We start from the raw sequence: 14745 nt of genomic DNA on the forward strand, positions 1-14745 counted from the left end.
CCACTCCCCACAGTAAATTCTCTTTGTTGGAAAACCTACCTTTGTTTCTATTTTCCTGACTAGACAAACTTTGAGAAAAGTGGTACCCACTTTTTTCGTCATCATGAGAGATCAACCTGCCTGAGAGGAAGGCAGAGGCAGGAGAGTTTGCATGTTTAAGCACCTAGATTTATCTGTGCATGAAACCAAATCTATCCCCTAGAATTTTTTATTCTCTGAGCTGATGTTTCATTTTTTGCTTAAGACATACGGGTTGTGTTTTTATTGTTTACAGCAGAGTACAACTGTTCCCACCCCAAAACCAAGAGCTTCACCCACAGCAACTGAACAAAACCAAAACCAACCACCTCCTACTGAAAACTTTAATGAAACCAATAAGTTAATAAGTTAACAAAGTGAGGTACTTGCATATCCGAGAACGGGGTTGGTGGGGGAACCTCGATCGTGGAAGGAGGGAGGGCCTTTTCCCATGTCTCTTTTGGTCACAGGGCGATCCTCTTCTCCTGGCCCTCTCCATAGTTCTGTCTCTAAGTGGGTGGATAGTGTGGCTCTCTGGGGACAGTGCAGTGCAGGTGAGGCTCCATCCAGGGCATGATGGTACATGCAAAGGGCATGGTAGGGCAGAGGCTGGGCACCATGAGGCTGAGCAAGATCCAGCCCAAGCCCTGGCGCTGGTGCATGCAGGTCTCTAGTATGAGATGCAGGCAGCCTGGCCTTAGTCCCTTGTTCCCTAGCACCCACAGAGTGTTACCCTTGGTCCACTACCCCTCACTCTCCTGCCACCTGCATTGGTTTTGCAGAAGAGGAACAAAGGGACCGGAATTGGGAAGTGGTACTGGGGGCCTGAAGTTGGATGGGCACTTATGCCAGTATGCAGGGCTGCTAACTGAAGTGAAGAAGTGGGGCAGAGGATGGTGCATGTGACAGCCAGGTGCACAGTTGGTATAGCCGCTAGATGCATTATTGTTCTCTCTGAGAGTTAGAGTAACTAGGAAGGGTGGTGGGCCTGGGGTTTCTCCACAGAATCCTGGGTCTGAGTTATGCTATAGGGACACTAAGGAGGTCCTTGGGGCAGGCAGAGACTGTAGCTAGAGCTCCTGGAGAAGAAATCTATCTTCTTGAGGAAGGGGAGTTGTTAGGTTCTGGGTAGGGCCTGGAGGGACCTGGGATCACTGTAAAGCTTCCTATCCTTCCCAGAGGGAGCGAGAAGCATCCTCTTAGTGAGCATCTCCCTGCAAGGCCAGCTCACTGGCATCTGTGGCAGAGGCCTGGGAAAGACCTGAGTGGCTCTGTGCTCATGTCTCAGGTGTGTGATTGTGTGCATCAGAGTGAGTGTGAGGCTTTCCCTATAGAGAAACTACAGGGCCATATTTGTGTGACTGTCCATGAAGCACTGTCTGGGAAGTTTGGGGAGAGTACAGAAATTTATGCTGTCAAAGGTGTCTGGAGTGCCAACAATGGGAATGGGCATCCAGCAGGAAGAGGGAGTTCCTGGGAGGTGACAACTGAAAATGGGATGAAAGGCCCCTGGGAGAGGGAAAGGGAGAACCAGATCCCATGCTGAGTGGGGATGGAGTGATAAGCCAAAGAATAGGGTTGGAGGCATGGCCAAGCAGCCTGAGACCAGCTACTGCTGGGGCCCATCTCCCAATGGGGGAGGGGCAGAGGGACCCCATGGGGGTCCCCAAGTTGCATATTTAACATAGTTTGCATATATGGTGCCCACCTGCCTGTGGCAGGGTCCTGTGCTTTGTGGGTACCTGTGGGGGCACCTTGGGCCCATCCCCAAGTGGGGTGGGGACTTGGCGGGAGGGCTTCCCTGCTCTGTCCGAAGGGTGGGCCAGAGACCTCACCTTGCATAGCTGGAAGCTGGGTCAGGGCCCAGGGCCCCACTCCCACTCCTGGGACAGTGCCCCTGCCGGGTGGGCCATGTCGGGCCTTGATGGAGCAGGCAGGGTACTGGGGAGCCCAGAGGCCACCGAGCAGCCGATGCTGCTGCCCTCCTCCACGCGGCCTGGCATCTCACGCTCCTGGGGTGTGGGCGGGGCGGTTGTCACCCACTGCAGGTTATCTGGCCCACCCAGACAGCTCAATACTGCAAGTGGCCTCTCTCTCCGCAAGGGAGCGAGTTCAAGTAAGAGAGGCTCAGTGGGCGGGTCCAATCGCCGGGCCGATTGCTGCCCTGTTCCTAAGAAGCCCCTCAATCCATGTTGGTGCTGACGGAACGAGAGATGCTGAGCGTCTGTGCGGAGACGGAGATGTCCTCGTGGTCCACAGGGCTGTGGTAGTCGGAGGTGATGTCGGGGTCGAAGAGCGGCAATTGCACGGTACCCAGGCTGGCTGACGTGCCAGAGCGTAGGCAGCGCGAATAGAAACCCAACAGCAGGTCCAGCTTGTGCTCGATGGACTGCACCTGGGGGCGGGGTGCGGCTGGGAGGCGGGCTTGGGGCGAGGTTCGACTCAGGGGCGGGACCCACTGGGGGCGGGGATTGGTCAGAAGGGCCGCGGCCGGAGGCGGGTAGGGGCGGAACAGGAGGCGGGGCTTGGTCCAGCGGGGCGCGGTAGGGGCGGGGCGAAGTGTGTAGGGGGCGGGGCGTATCTGGGAGAGGCGAGCCGAGAGCTGTGGCAGGAAAGGCGGAGTTTGAACTGAGGACAGTACGAAGCTGGGAAGTTGGGGCAAGTTCTTGGGAAAATTTAGCTGTAATTGTTTGAGACAGAGCAGAAGACAGACAACTGAGAGAAGAGGTTAAGTGGAGTAGATGGGATTTAGGTGGGCCTCTCTGAGATCACAGCATCCTAGGTCCGGGCTTAGCAGGAGGGCAGGCATACGCGGACCCTGCAGCGGGAGCGGGCGGGCTCTCTGGGAGGCGGGGCTTATATGTGGGGCGGGGCTTTGCCTGACAGGGCAAGCTTGGGCCCTGCTAAGGTGTCCCAGGCGGGTGCTCTAGGCTCTCGGCTGCAGATCTGAGAACCGCACCCTCCCTTTGTTTTGATCCTGAAGCCCTCCAGAGCTTCTCGGTTGACGGCCAGCTCCGCCATCCCAGAAAGTCCATCCTGCACTCACCTGCTTCTCCACCTTGACCACGCGTCCCATCATGCTGATTTCATCCACCACCTCTGAGTCGGAGGGCCCCTTTTCACCCTTCTCCCGACTCTTCCGGTCACCAGGTCCCCTACCCACGATCTGGTCCACCCTGTGGGGAAAGAGAAACATCAAAGGTCCCGGACACACGCTGCCTCTCCCTTCCTTCCACAAGAACTCTGGGTTGTCTACATCGGCGGGAGGGGCAGTTTGAGAGAGGAGGGCATTTTCCTGTCAAATGGAGGCCGAATTAGGGTGGAGAGACCAGCCTCTTGCTCTGGGGGTGTTCTCCAACTGAACGAGCAAAGGGACCATACTAAAGCATGATAAGTAAAAAAAAAAAAAATGCCTGATGGAGGAGAGGTGGAAAATGGTGGAGTGGGAAAGGGAAAGGAGGATGACACGTGGGAGTGTGTGCTGTGATGTAGACAAGAGCTGATCCCACCTTACTTTTCTGCTCTCCTTTGTAGCAAAATTCCTGGAAATGTTATCTTTATCCTCTATCTGAAATTCTTGTCCTCCCTTCCTCTCTAAAACCTACTCCAATCAGGCTTTCACCCCCCCACCATTTCACCAAAACTACTGTTACTATAAGTTCCCAAATGTACCCCATGTAGATAAATTCAATGACCAACCCTTAGTCCTCAGTCTACATGACTTAGTAACAACACTCAACACATCTCATCACTCCTCCTTCCTGCAAACACTTTCTTCATTTGGATTCCCAGTTATCCTACCTCCCTGCTTGCTCCTTCTTAGTCTCCTCGGCTGGTTCTTTCTCCACAATCTCTAAACATGACAAAACTCAGCCCCTGCCTTTACTTTCACTTGTTAGGCCAGGTCTTCAGTTCCATGATTTCAATTCCTCCATACCCTGTTGACACCATTTTCTCTCTCTCTCTCTCTCTCTCTCTCTCTCTCTCTCTCTCTGTGTGTGTGTGTGTGTGTGTGTGTGTGTGTGTGTGTGTGTGTTTTGTGCTGGGGATTGAATCCAGGGCCAAATCTTTATCTCCATCCCATATCTCTCCTCTGAACTCTTATATCTAACTGTCAGATCAACACCCCATTTGGATGGCTGATAGGCATAACAAACTCAGCCAGTCTCAACTCTCTTGACTGAAATTTGCTGCACTCATTGCCTTTCCATGTCAATAAATGGCAGCTCCATTTTTTTTCCTCTTGCTCAAAACAAAAGCATTGTCTTCATCCTTGATGCTCTTCTTACTCTTACACCCCATCAGGAGGGTTTTCTGATGGGGTGTAAGAGCAAGAATACATCTAGAATCTGACCACTTGTCCCACATCCACAACTGCACCCTAGTCCAAGTTTCCATGGTCCATAGCCTGGATGTCTGAAGAAGGCGCCTCACACAAATCTACCTGCTTTCCATCCTTTCTCCTTTATAATCCATTCTCAACACTTCACCCAGAGACCCTGTTGAAAGATAACTCAGATCTTGTCAGTCCTTTGCACACAGCTCCCTGGATGAAAGTCTGCATATTCCAGTAGCCTATAGGGTTTTCTATAGTTCAAGTGCTGTCAGTCCTCTCACCTCATCTCCTACCTCTTTTACCCCATCCATTCACACTGGCCTCCCTGCTATTAAAGCAGCACTCCAGTCACTTGTTCATCTCAAGTCCTTCACACTTGCTGTTCCCTCCGGAAATTCTTCATCTCAGCAGCCACAGGTCTAGCTTTCTTCCTTCAATTTTTCCTCAAATGCCACCTCCTCACTTATTTAATTTGCACACCCCAACACTCTAATCCTTACTCCTTAGCATTTATTACCATATGGTACAGTCTAGTTTTGTTTATTTATCACCATTCTCCTTCCACTAGGCTGAAATCTGCATAGGGCAGAGGCTCTGTTTTGCTTCTGACCATATCCCCACTGTCTGGCAAGTAGTAAATGACCAATGATTACTTCTTGAGTGAATGAATGTATGGGCAGTGAGAATGCAGGCTAGAAGGGAAATCTGTAGGTGATTTGGAGCCTGGTGAGAGGATTCTTCCTCAAGGCTGGGACTACAGAAAAGATCAAGACTCCACAGAAAAGAAGTGGATATAGAGGACAATTTGCCTATCCCCTTGACATGTGGGAGGTCAGTGATTATTTTAGGCCAATTGTTTTAGAGCCGGAGAGAGTCATTGCAAAGAAGTCTCTGAGGCATGCAGAGACATGGGGCTCATAGAAAGGGCCTATAATTAAGTTTTTCTTCACTCAAGACAGCATCCCCCTGCAAGCCCGCAACTCCAGTAAGTCATCGACCTCTAGGGGGCGTGCGCGGCTCCCTCCGGCCTCAGCCCTCTCCCTCCGCTGGGCTCCGCCTTCCTAACCCCTCCTAGGGTCCAGTTCCGCGCACCCACCGAGCCTGCAGGCTCTTGATCCGGCCCAGCATATCCAGATGCCCTGCCGAATACTGTTCGATGACGTCCTTCACATCATATGGTCGCAGCGTCTCCTTGAATTTCCTTTTGGCTACCAGGAACTTCAGAATCCTGTCGGGGCAGGGGGGTCTTAGAGAAACTGTCCTGTTCCAGTAGGGGATTCTTTTCCAGTCCCATCTTTGTCCCTTTGCCACTTCCTTGTCCAGCTCCAGTGTGTCTCCTGTTTGGGCCATCACAGCAACCTCTGCTGGGTGCCCCCACCTCCCTGCCCACCCACCCCAAATATTTGTTTGGTGGGTTTTGTTTTGTTTTGTTTTGAGTGGGACAAAGGTTTGAACTTAAGGCTTCATGCTTGCAAAGCAGGCGCTCTACCACTTTTGCCAGACCTCCAGTCCATTTTGCTTTGGTTATTTTGGAAAAGGGGGCGGGGTCTCAAGAACTATTTGCCCAGGCTGGCCTCCAACCTTGATCCCCTGATCTGTTTTCCAAGTAGCTAGGATTACAGGTGTGAGTCACCAGCACCCAACTTGTATGGTGTTTTGGTTTTTTTTTTTTTTTTTTAATGTGCCTGCAGCTGCAGTCCCAGTAGCCTCAGAGTTGTTGTAGGGATTGGGCCTGGTGTCCCTCAACTAGGTGGGACACAGGGCATCTGTGAACACTAACTTCTGATGATGACAGCTTGAGGGAAGAAATACTGCACAAATCTCCCACAAATACTTGGCACTGCCGTGGGGAGCCCTGAGCACCCAATGGAGAGTGATATTCAATCCCTAGCCTCAGGGCACCCAGGGCTCAGGGTGGGAAACTGAGAAGAGACAGGCAATTAAGGGGTGACAAGGGCCATGTTCAAAGAAGAGAAAGAGAACTAGAGTCATGAGACAGCCTCAGCTGTGAGGTCAGGGGACAAGCCTTGAGAGTGGCATTTTCTGGTCCCAGGGCAAGAGGCAGATGAGGAAGGAAGCTTCCCAGAAACAAAGAGGTATGGAGGCATTCGAGAGGGATGCAGTTCTGGGAGCAGGAACAGGGATACGATGAAAGAGGTCGGTCCCCAGAGAAGGAAGCAGTAGATGAGCCATGAGAAGGAAGCTGGGGAGGACTGTGAGGAGCCCCAAAAATCCAGGACGGGGAGGTCATTCACTCTGCTTCAGCATGACCACTGAGAGCCAGAGTCAAGGACAGGAAGAGACAGACCTGATCTTGGAGAGAGCAGTGGGATGGAGGTAGGGGTCAGCTTTGAGCAAATCAGGAGGTAGGACTGAAAGGCTTCCCAGTCCAGGATGACTCCTGTGGCTGGGGCCACAGATGGTCGTGCTACTGCCTAAAATGGGAGCCCTGGAGGAAGAGCAGTTTTGGGACATGCTGGTTGTGAGGAGTCTGTGGGGTGGCCAAAGATTATTGACCTGACCCTCACAGCTTAGGCACTGTGGCCACAGGAGGGCAGAGGGCAGGGAAAGCGGATGAGAGGATACCATGACTCTGATTTCAAAAGGAACACAAAGACAGGAGGCTATGAGCAGGTACTTGAGCCAGAGAAGAGAGGAGCTGAGTCTAGAAGGCCTGGGGCTCAGGGGCCTGTGGACCTAGAGCTGCAGGCTGAAAATGGAGACCAGGCCAGGACTCCTTGCCAAGGTGCTGGGGCCAGACCCATACTGGGCTGTGGCTATAGTACACAGAAGACTTTTTCCCACTTAACTGTTAAGGCACTGACTACAGCTGAGGCTTTCAAACTTTTCAGACCAAGACCTACCATAAGAGATACATTTTATATCACAAGCCAGTACAAGTACACACACACACACACACACACACACACACACACACACAAGTGCACATACATACACACATGCATGTATACATAAATAACTGAAATACAAATTTCATAAACATTATTTACCCTTAGTATGAGATGCATTCTCATATTTTCAATTTTTTTTTAATGTTGACCATAGCCCCACTAATTTTGTTTCTCTAAGTTGATTTCAAACTGCCTTGACCTATGGTTTGAAAGCACTGCCATGGAGGAAGTCTGGAGAGAAACAGAGAGAGACCAAGATACTCAAAGAGAGAGCTGGTAGAATGGCTCAAGCAGTAAGAGCCTTCCAAGTGTGAGGCTCTGAGTTCAAATCCCAGTACCACCAAAAAAAAAAGAAATTGAAATAATCAGGAAGAGGGGGAGAGAGAGAGAGAGAGAGAGAGAGAGAGAGAAAGAGAGAGATGCTGAGACAAAAGGAGCCTGGGACTGAGACACAGGAATCAGGAAAAGAACACATGGAGAACCCAGGAGAGACAGACAGGTGCCAACACAGAGAGGGAAAAGGAGAAGGAAAAAAGCCTGACATGAAGTGGGAGATAGACAAAGGAGCGAGAAACAGAAAGGTGGGGTGGGAATGACTGGAAGGACACTGCACATATGGGGACCAAAGGCAGCTGTGCCACCAGCCAATGAGCCAGGCTCTCTGGACATAATGCAGAGGAGCAAGCCCTACTGGGAGCCATATGCTACCTGCCCACCCCTTCTGCACTCCAGGTGGGCAGCAGCTGGCACACTGGGAGCTAGGCCAGGCCTGGCTAGGAGGGCAGGCCCAGATGGGGAGCAGCAATAGGCAGCAGGCGGAAGGGGTACTACCTCAGCCTTCACCCTCACCTGACAGAGCGGATGACTGTCTTCACAGCAGGCATGACATCGTCCACTGTGAGTTCACACTGGTAGCTCTTCTCCTCAGCTACTTCCTCTGGCGGGCCCTCTGAAAAGACAGGAATGTCCACATAGTCCAAGTAGTGGCAGCAGAAGGGGCCACTTCCAAACCCCACCTCCATTAAAGGTACTGATAGGAAGACAGAAAGGGCACAGACCATCCTGGAGTAAAAACTAGCCCAAGCTCCTGCATCCCTGGCTGTTGCCCCTTGCTACCCTACCCAGGATGGAAAACCCTAGGGTGCTACATGCTCATCTGTCCCTGTGGCTGGGCAGGCCAGATCTGCCTGGTGCCAGGAGAGTGGCAGCTGCTTTAGGGCACATCTAGTCTGGCCTGGGGCAGATGGGATACACACAGCCCTACAGGAGGTCCCACTGATCCCTGCATGCAGGACAGAGGGCGCTGAAGAAATGGCATTTAGTGTTCTGCTCATAATCATGTGCAGTCTTATTCTCTAACTAGGAGAGAAGGAAGCCCAAGAATGGTTCCTCTACCCAACTCTGCTGCCAGAGAGGGCCCTTAAAGATAGAGACAGCTCCAGAGCTGGTACCCTGTGCCAAAAGAGAGGTGACACTCTCCTCACCTCCCAGGAGAAGGGGGCAGGGAAGGGAGGTCCCAGGCATAGGCCATGCCCAGGCTTCCATGGGTCAGCATCCCAAAGACTGGTTTGTGGAGTTCTGTAACCTTCCAGGAAAAGGCTCTCTCAGCCTTTTCCTGAAAAAAGCCTGGGCATTTTGACACAGCATAAGCAGAGGTAATGTAGCTGGTCCCCCTCCCCCCAAGGCCAAAGGGGCTTCCTGTCCCCATTCTCCATCCTTTCACTCACACCCTCTTTTCCCAACTGGGCCCTATAGCATGTCTTGAAACTAGGAGGGGTCTTCCAGAGATCTGGGTGCAGACCTATCATTTTCCAGAAGAGGCTGCTGAAGCACAGAATGGAGTAGCCTCCTGTCTACATCATGGTGCAAATTGCAAGCAGAACTAGAACTCAAGAAAAGGTCCTCCTCTAATAGTGGAAAAAAGACACCCCTCCTTGCCCAGATATCCAGCCACATGTCCACAGGCTTGTCTGGGTATGAGGGAAGGGCCTAGTGTGGACTTTAGAACTGGACAGATCTACCTGGGGATACTCTGCTACTCACACAGTGAGAATCTCAATTTCCATGTCTGCAAAATGGGGCTAAAGCAGGGTCGTTGAGAGAAGCCAATGAGATAGTCTAGTGTGGGGCTGTATACAGGGCTTGTGACATGTGACAGACTCCTGCTCCTTCTGAAGCACCTTTGTAACACTGGCTTTTTGAGCACTTACTTACTATATTCCAAACACTCCTGTTTGCCTTCCATGGATCATCTCACTTAATCTTCACAATAATCCTCTGAAGCCGATACGACTATCACAACCCTCCCCCTTTTACAGATGTGGAAAATGGAGCCCAGGGAGATGAGGTCACTTGCCCAAGATAAGTAACAGAGCCAGAATTCAAATCCAGGCACTCTAGCTCCAAAGCCTGTGCTCTTAACACTACCAAATGCCATCCTCCACATTTTCACTTGAGGCTTCTACAGTTGGTGCCTGAGTTACAGCAAAAAAAAGTATTATGATGCCCATTTTATAGAGTGGAAGACCCGCCCTTCCATCTTCAGCAGGTCCAGAGCCCCAGACTTCGTGTGGCTCACCCTCCGCAAAAGTACGGGGCTTGAGTCTTAGAGAGGCCCGGAAGCGGGTGCGGTCGTTGAAGCTCCAGCTCTTCTGCACCTTGGTGGGGCTGGTGGCCTCGCCCACCTGCTCACTGCTTGGGGAGGTCGGCATTGGTGGAGGTGCCAAGTGCTGTTTGGAAGGACCTGTCCGCCGCTGGGAGCTGCCCATACGGATGCGGTCTTTGATACCCATCCGGCTGCTGGCAGGGCAGGACAGGTCGGAGAGAGAACCAAGTTAGCCAGTGCAGGGCAGGGGGTGAAGGAAACAAAGCTAACCTAAGACTTGAAGGTAGCTATTGGGCCTTGATTCCCTACGAAGCAGAGACTTCTTGAGGTATAGTGAGGGGAGCCCTGACCCCTACTAGAAACTGAATCAGGGTCAGTCAGAGCATATCCCCTTCCCAGCCCCACCTCCCACCCCACCCCCTTACCCAGAGAGATAAGGAGTGCACAAGAAACAGATGTCAGAGTGGAAGGAGTGAAAGAAACTCAGAAGGAAGTCAGAGACAGACAAGAGGACAGAAGATCTGGGCCTGGCCCAGGTGGGTGGTTTGGAGGGTGGAGATGGGGACCCTTTGCACACAGGCAGGCTGCTGAGGGACAGAGCTATCCCATCTCACACTGCTCAGGTCAGGGCTTTAGGACCTGGCACAGCAGTGCAGGTAGTATACTGCAAAACAAGTCTCCATCACACAGACTTACATGTGATGGTACCCATATCAGTGTGCAGTACGATGGTCTGCCGAGGGCCTATGAACGTCCAGGACATGCCCAGTGCCCACCATCCCAGTGAGGGCCTATGTTTGGTAACCTGTTTTTCTGTGGTCACCCCTGCCTGTTCACTGGGACGAATGTGGCCTTGGACGCCCTGGAAGACCTACCCCAACCCTCTACACCACCTACTGAGCACACATGTGCATGAGTGGATGTGTGCTCTGACTTCCCCTCCTGCACCCAGCTCCCTACCACATCCACAAACCTTGGAGGAAGACAGATAGGGGGAGGTTTCTGGCTCCCCTAGACAGGCCCTGTTTAACCAATACCTGGTAAAGTAACTCTGTGTCCAAGAGGTTCAAGAACCACTCTTGATGTTTGGGTGGGACCTATGCAAACATCTTCCACACCACGGCCTATTGCATCCCTGCTGCCTCCCCAGTAGTTTGCAACTAGAGGACCCCTGCAGACATGTTTGAGAACCTCCATCCCAAATGTCTGAGACCCTGGCTCAGAAGAGTCAGCCAGTCTCAGAGGAGGCCTGAGGCCCAGTAGGAGTGAAGGAACAGTGATGTCACCTACTCTCGGGGCTTTCGGATCAAGGGTTGAGCAGAGGTCAGATTCTGGTTTCAGAATTGGGTAGGAAGCATGGTCCCCCATGCCCAGGACATGAGGTAGAGGGTGGAGAACCAAGGTGCTGAGGTGAGGGAGTTCTTGAAACCAGGGGTACCTTCGAGAAGGTGGCCCAGATGTAGGGCCATCCTGAGGAGGAGGGCCTCTGCCCAGAAGGAGAGGTTTTAGGTCAAGGACTGGGGTCAGGGATGGCTACCAAAATCGAGCATGCTCTTTACCAGCCCTGGATCCCCTTGACACATCCCAAAGATTTCAACTGAAGTTTGAAGGCAGCTTCCCCAAACTTGCCTCTGTAGAGCCATTCCTGTGGGCTCTCATGCTGGCAAGCACCCCACCTGCCCATCCGTGCAACCCCACTCTGTCCTCCACTCCTCCAAGGGGGAGAGAAGGAAGAGGCTGGAGAAGACCCCAGCACTTCCAGCCAAGGGCCTGGAACTCTGGATCACTGCACCCAGCATATCAGGTGCCAACAGCATTCTGGGGAAGGGGAACCTTCCTCTCATGAGAAGTTGCAACAAGGCTGAGCTTGTACTCAGCAGGACTTTGAGAAGAAGCAGGCTGAGACTTGCACTAGAGGCCTTGAAAGGTCCCTTTCCGGCTCTGATTCTGTGATGGAGGAGGGAGTTTCTGGCCTGGTTGTGGGATTCTGTAACTTTCCAGCCAGTCAGAGGCCTTGGCTCCTCTTTAATGCAAGAAGACACTTTTTCCCAGGAGTGGCCCTGGATTCTAGCTTCTTGGGCAGGGCCCAAAAAAAGGTTCACATCTGCCTCTCTGGAGCCTGAAAGCTCACAAAAAAAAAAAAAAGAGAGAGAGGAAGAAAGAAAAAGAAAAAGGAAGAACCTGACACACAGTAGGCACCAAAAAGCTCTCTCCCTTCCCAGGTTCTTTGGAGCACACCAATCCTGCCTATCGGCCATGGCACTTTCAGTCCTCTGAACCACTTTATATAGGGGACTCCAAATCAGCCATCCCTATTTTACAGATATGGAAAGAGGGGAAACAATTTGCCTGAGGTCACAGAGCTTCCATGGGACACAAAAAGGCCTGGACATTTCTCTGATTTCAGAGACTGTGTTCTTTTTCAGGGACAAGTGGTCAGGGTGGAGACTAGGGCAGTAGTCCTCAACTGGGAGTGATCTTGCCTATCAAGAGACACCTGCCAACGCCAGGAGACATTGGATGGAGGTTACCCTGTGGGGTGTGCTCCTGGCATCTAGTGGGTATTTGCCAGGAATGCTGCTAAACATCCCATGAGGCACTGATAGCCCCAAGTAACAGAACTATCTCATTCAAAATTCCCATGGTGTCAAGGTCAAGAAACTGTGGGCTATGGAGCTGTTGGTGCCTAGAAGGATGGTATGGGCTTGGCTGCAGCTGTCCTGGGAGGAGGGAAAGCTCTGGCATAGGCTGCCCTCTGACCTCTGACTGCCCTGTGGGACCTGCCCAAAGAAACATGACTATTGAGTAGTGACTAGATAGTGGTACAAGCCCACATTTCTAAGGAAGGCTGCTTTGGGCATATAGAGGGGCTCTATCCCTCATCTCCAACTTCAGGGCTCCAGAGGCACCTGGGGGAACCCAGGGTTCCATAAACCCAGGCCTTTGGGAAAGGCAAAGAGGATGAAGTTCACACTGGACTATGAGTTCTCCATGACCCGGCCCTGCCCTCACCCTCAACTCTGACATCACATTCTCAAATATGGCTCCAATGGGCTATGGGCTTGTCTCCCATGGCTGTGTTTTCTTGCCTCTTTGCCTGGTCTGTGCTGCTCCCTCTGCCTGGGAGTCCTCCCTAACAGCTGCTGCTTCCAGGGCTGCCTCTGGGTTAAGTGCCCAACCCAGGCTCCACAGCCCCTCTGCTTCCTCCTTTCATTGAGCTCATCCCATGGAACTGCAATTACTCTTTGCAACTCTTTGGGGACAATGTTTTATTCATCATCATGTCCCCAGTGCACAGAGCAAGGCCTGGCACAGGGCAGGTACCACAAATGTAGTGGTGATACAGCTAAAAGAGCTGGGGCTCTAGAATCAGTGAAGGAAGGGCCAGCTCCAGCCCCTTTAGGCATCTGTGGGGTATCCAAGTGGGAAGAGGGGAGACAGAAAAACCCCAAGATCAGGCACAAGTCAGAGTGAGAAGGACCCTCAGATAGCCTCTAGTTCAATCTGCCCATTCCACAGATGGGAAACTGAGGTCCAGAGAAGGGAAGCAATTTGGCCAAGATCACACATGGGTTCTGTGGCAGAACTAGTACGCATCCCAAGGTTCCTGCAAGTGTCTCTTCTGGCACACTGGGTCCATGCCCCAGACTTGGCAAAGGCATCCCCAGGTAGGCAAGAGGCTCATTAGATCCAAGGCAGACAGCAGGCGGCAGGCACATGCACCTTGTCCTTGGCTCATCCTGTCCCCCTCTCCAGCCCCAGAAGTGAGGGGGCAAGGAGGAGTGAGGACAGGAGGAGCAGGCGAGGGGGTACCTCGGTCTCCAGCTGGCGTGGATCCGAAAGAAACTCCGTTTATTACTAAACATCTGGCTGGAAAGTTGAGAACAAGACACAAACAGAGGTTAGTGACAAAGGGGCAGGTGGGTAGAGCATAGGGAGCTGCCAGGATGGGACCAGCCTTCTGTGGCTGGTAGGAGAAAAAGATCCCCACCCAAGTCACCCTCTAGCCCCATCCCCAGAACACAGAAGCTCTCGAGCTTTGCATAAGGATCTCCTGAGAGCATGTTGAACTGCAGAACTCCGGGTCTCTTCTCCAGAGTCAGACTCTGAGAGCCTGGAGAGAGATCCAGGTGTTTGCATTCTGAACACACACCCCATGGGATGCTGATGCAGGCAATCAGGAGACTGTGCTTTGAGAAATTCATCACAAAACCCTAAGAGAGGAGATGCTGGCCTCCAGTACCCAGGAAATTCCTGCTCCTTGGAGCTTGACTTCCTGGGAACATGCTCGGTGTGGCCCATCCCCAAGCACCACTGGGAATGTGGTCAACCATATGGGCTGTGTGTGGGTGTGTGTGTGTGGGTATGTGTGGGTGTGTTTGGGGAATGTCCTGGTAGGAGTACCCACCCACAGGGCCCAGGAAGTCAAAATTAAAGAGACTGCTACTTGTCTTAGCCTAGTGACAAATCTAGAATTCCCATCTCAGCCCCCTGGGGTCCCTTGGAAAAAGGGACACTTGACCACCGTCACCACAAGTCCCAGACATGCAGACACTCCAGGACAGATGGGCAGAGGTAGAGTTTGTGGCGGCCAAGCCCTCAGCAGTAATCTGTTCCTAGGCTCAGGGAGCTCAGGGACTCGGGGACTGGAAGTGAGCCTGGAACCTGGAACCTGTGCCTTCCTAGTCAGTGTGGGAGACCAGGGTGAACTGGTGCAGGGTCCTGCACAAGGTAGCTGGAACACTAAACCTTTTAAGTTTCTACCTATACATCAGAGTTTGGCAGGGATGGGGAGAACACTGAAGGGCCTTCAGGCAGGGCTGGGGAATCCAAGTGAGGCCACATGATAGCCTTCTCTTCCAGGGAGCTTCCAA

The 14745-nt window shown here is 52.3% G+C and overlaps 1 protein-coding gene across 2 annotated transcripts in view; it reads right to left on the minus strand.

Annotated features, from left to right (window-relative positions):
- Positions 1 to 276: 276 nt before the first annotated feature.
- The window catches only part of Kcnq4 (potassium voltage-gated channel subfamily Q member 4), a 52386-nt gene continuing 37917 nt past the window's right edge, over positions 277 to 14745 (minus strand). Inside the window, exons 10-14 of one of the 2 annotated variants that reach the window (XM_074080456.1) lie at positions 9845 to 10065; positions 8116 to 8215; positions 5451 to 5582; positions 3065 to 3194; positions 278 to 2413 (exon numbers count right to left, since the gene is read on the minus strand). In XM_074080456.1, the coding sequence (XP_073936557.1) occupies positions 2201 to 2413; positions 3065 to 3194; positions 5451 to 5582; positions 8116 to 8215; positions 9845 to 10065 (796 nt within the window). In that variant the 3' untranslated portion in view covers positions 278 to 2200. Of the gene's footprint in view, positions 2414 to 3064; positions 3195 to 5450; positions 5583 to 8115; positions 8216 to 9844; positions 10066 to 14745 lie in introns of both variants that reach the window. The other variant, XM_074080457.1, reaches the window with a different exon arrangement.

This window comes from Castor canadensis, chromosome 7 (assembly GCF_047511655.1).
Source record: "Castor canadensis chromosome 7, mCasCan1.hap1v2, whole genome shotgun sequence".
Classification (NCBI taxonomy): Eukaryota; Metazoa; Chordata; class Mammalia; order Rodentia; family Castoridae; genus Castor; species Castor canadensis.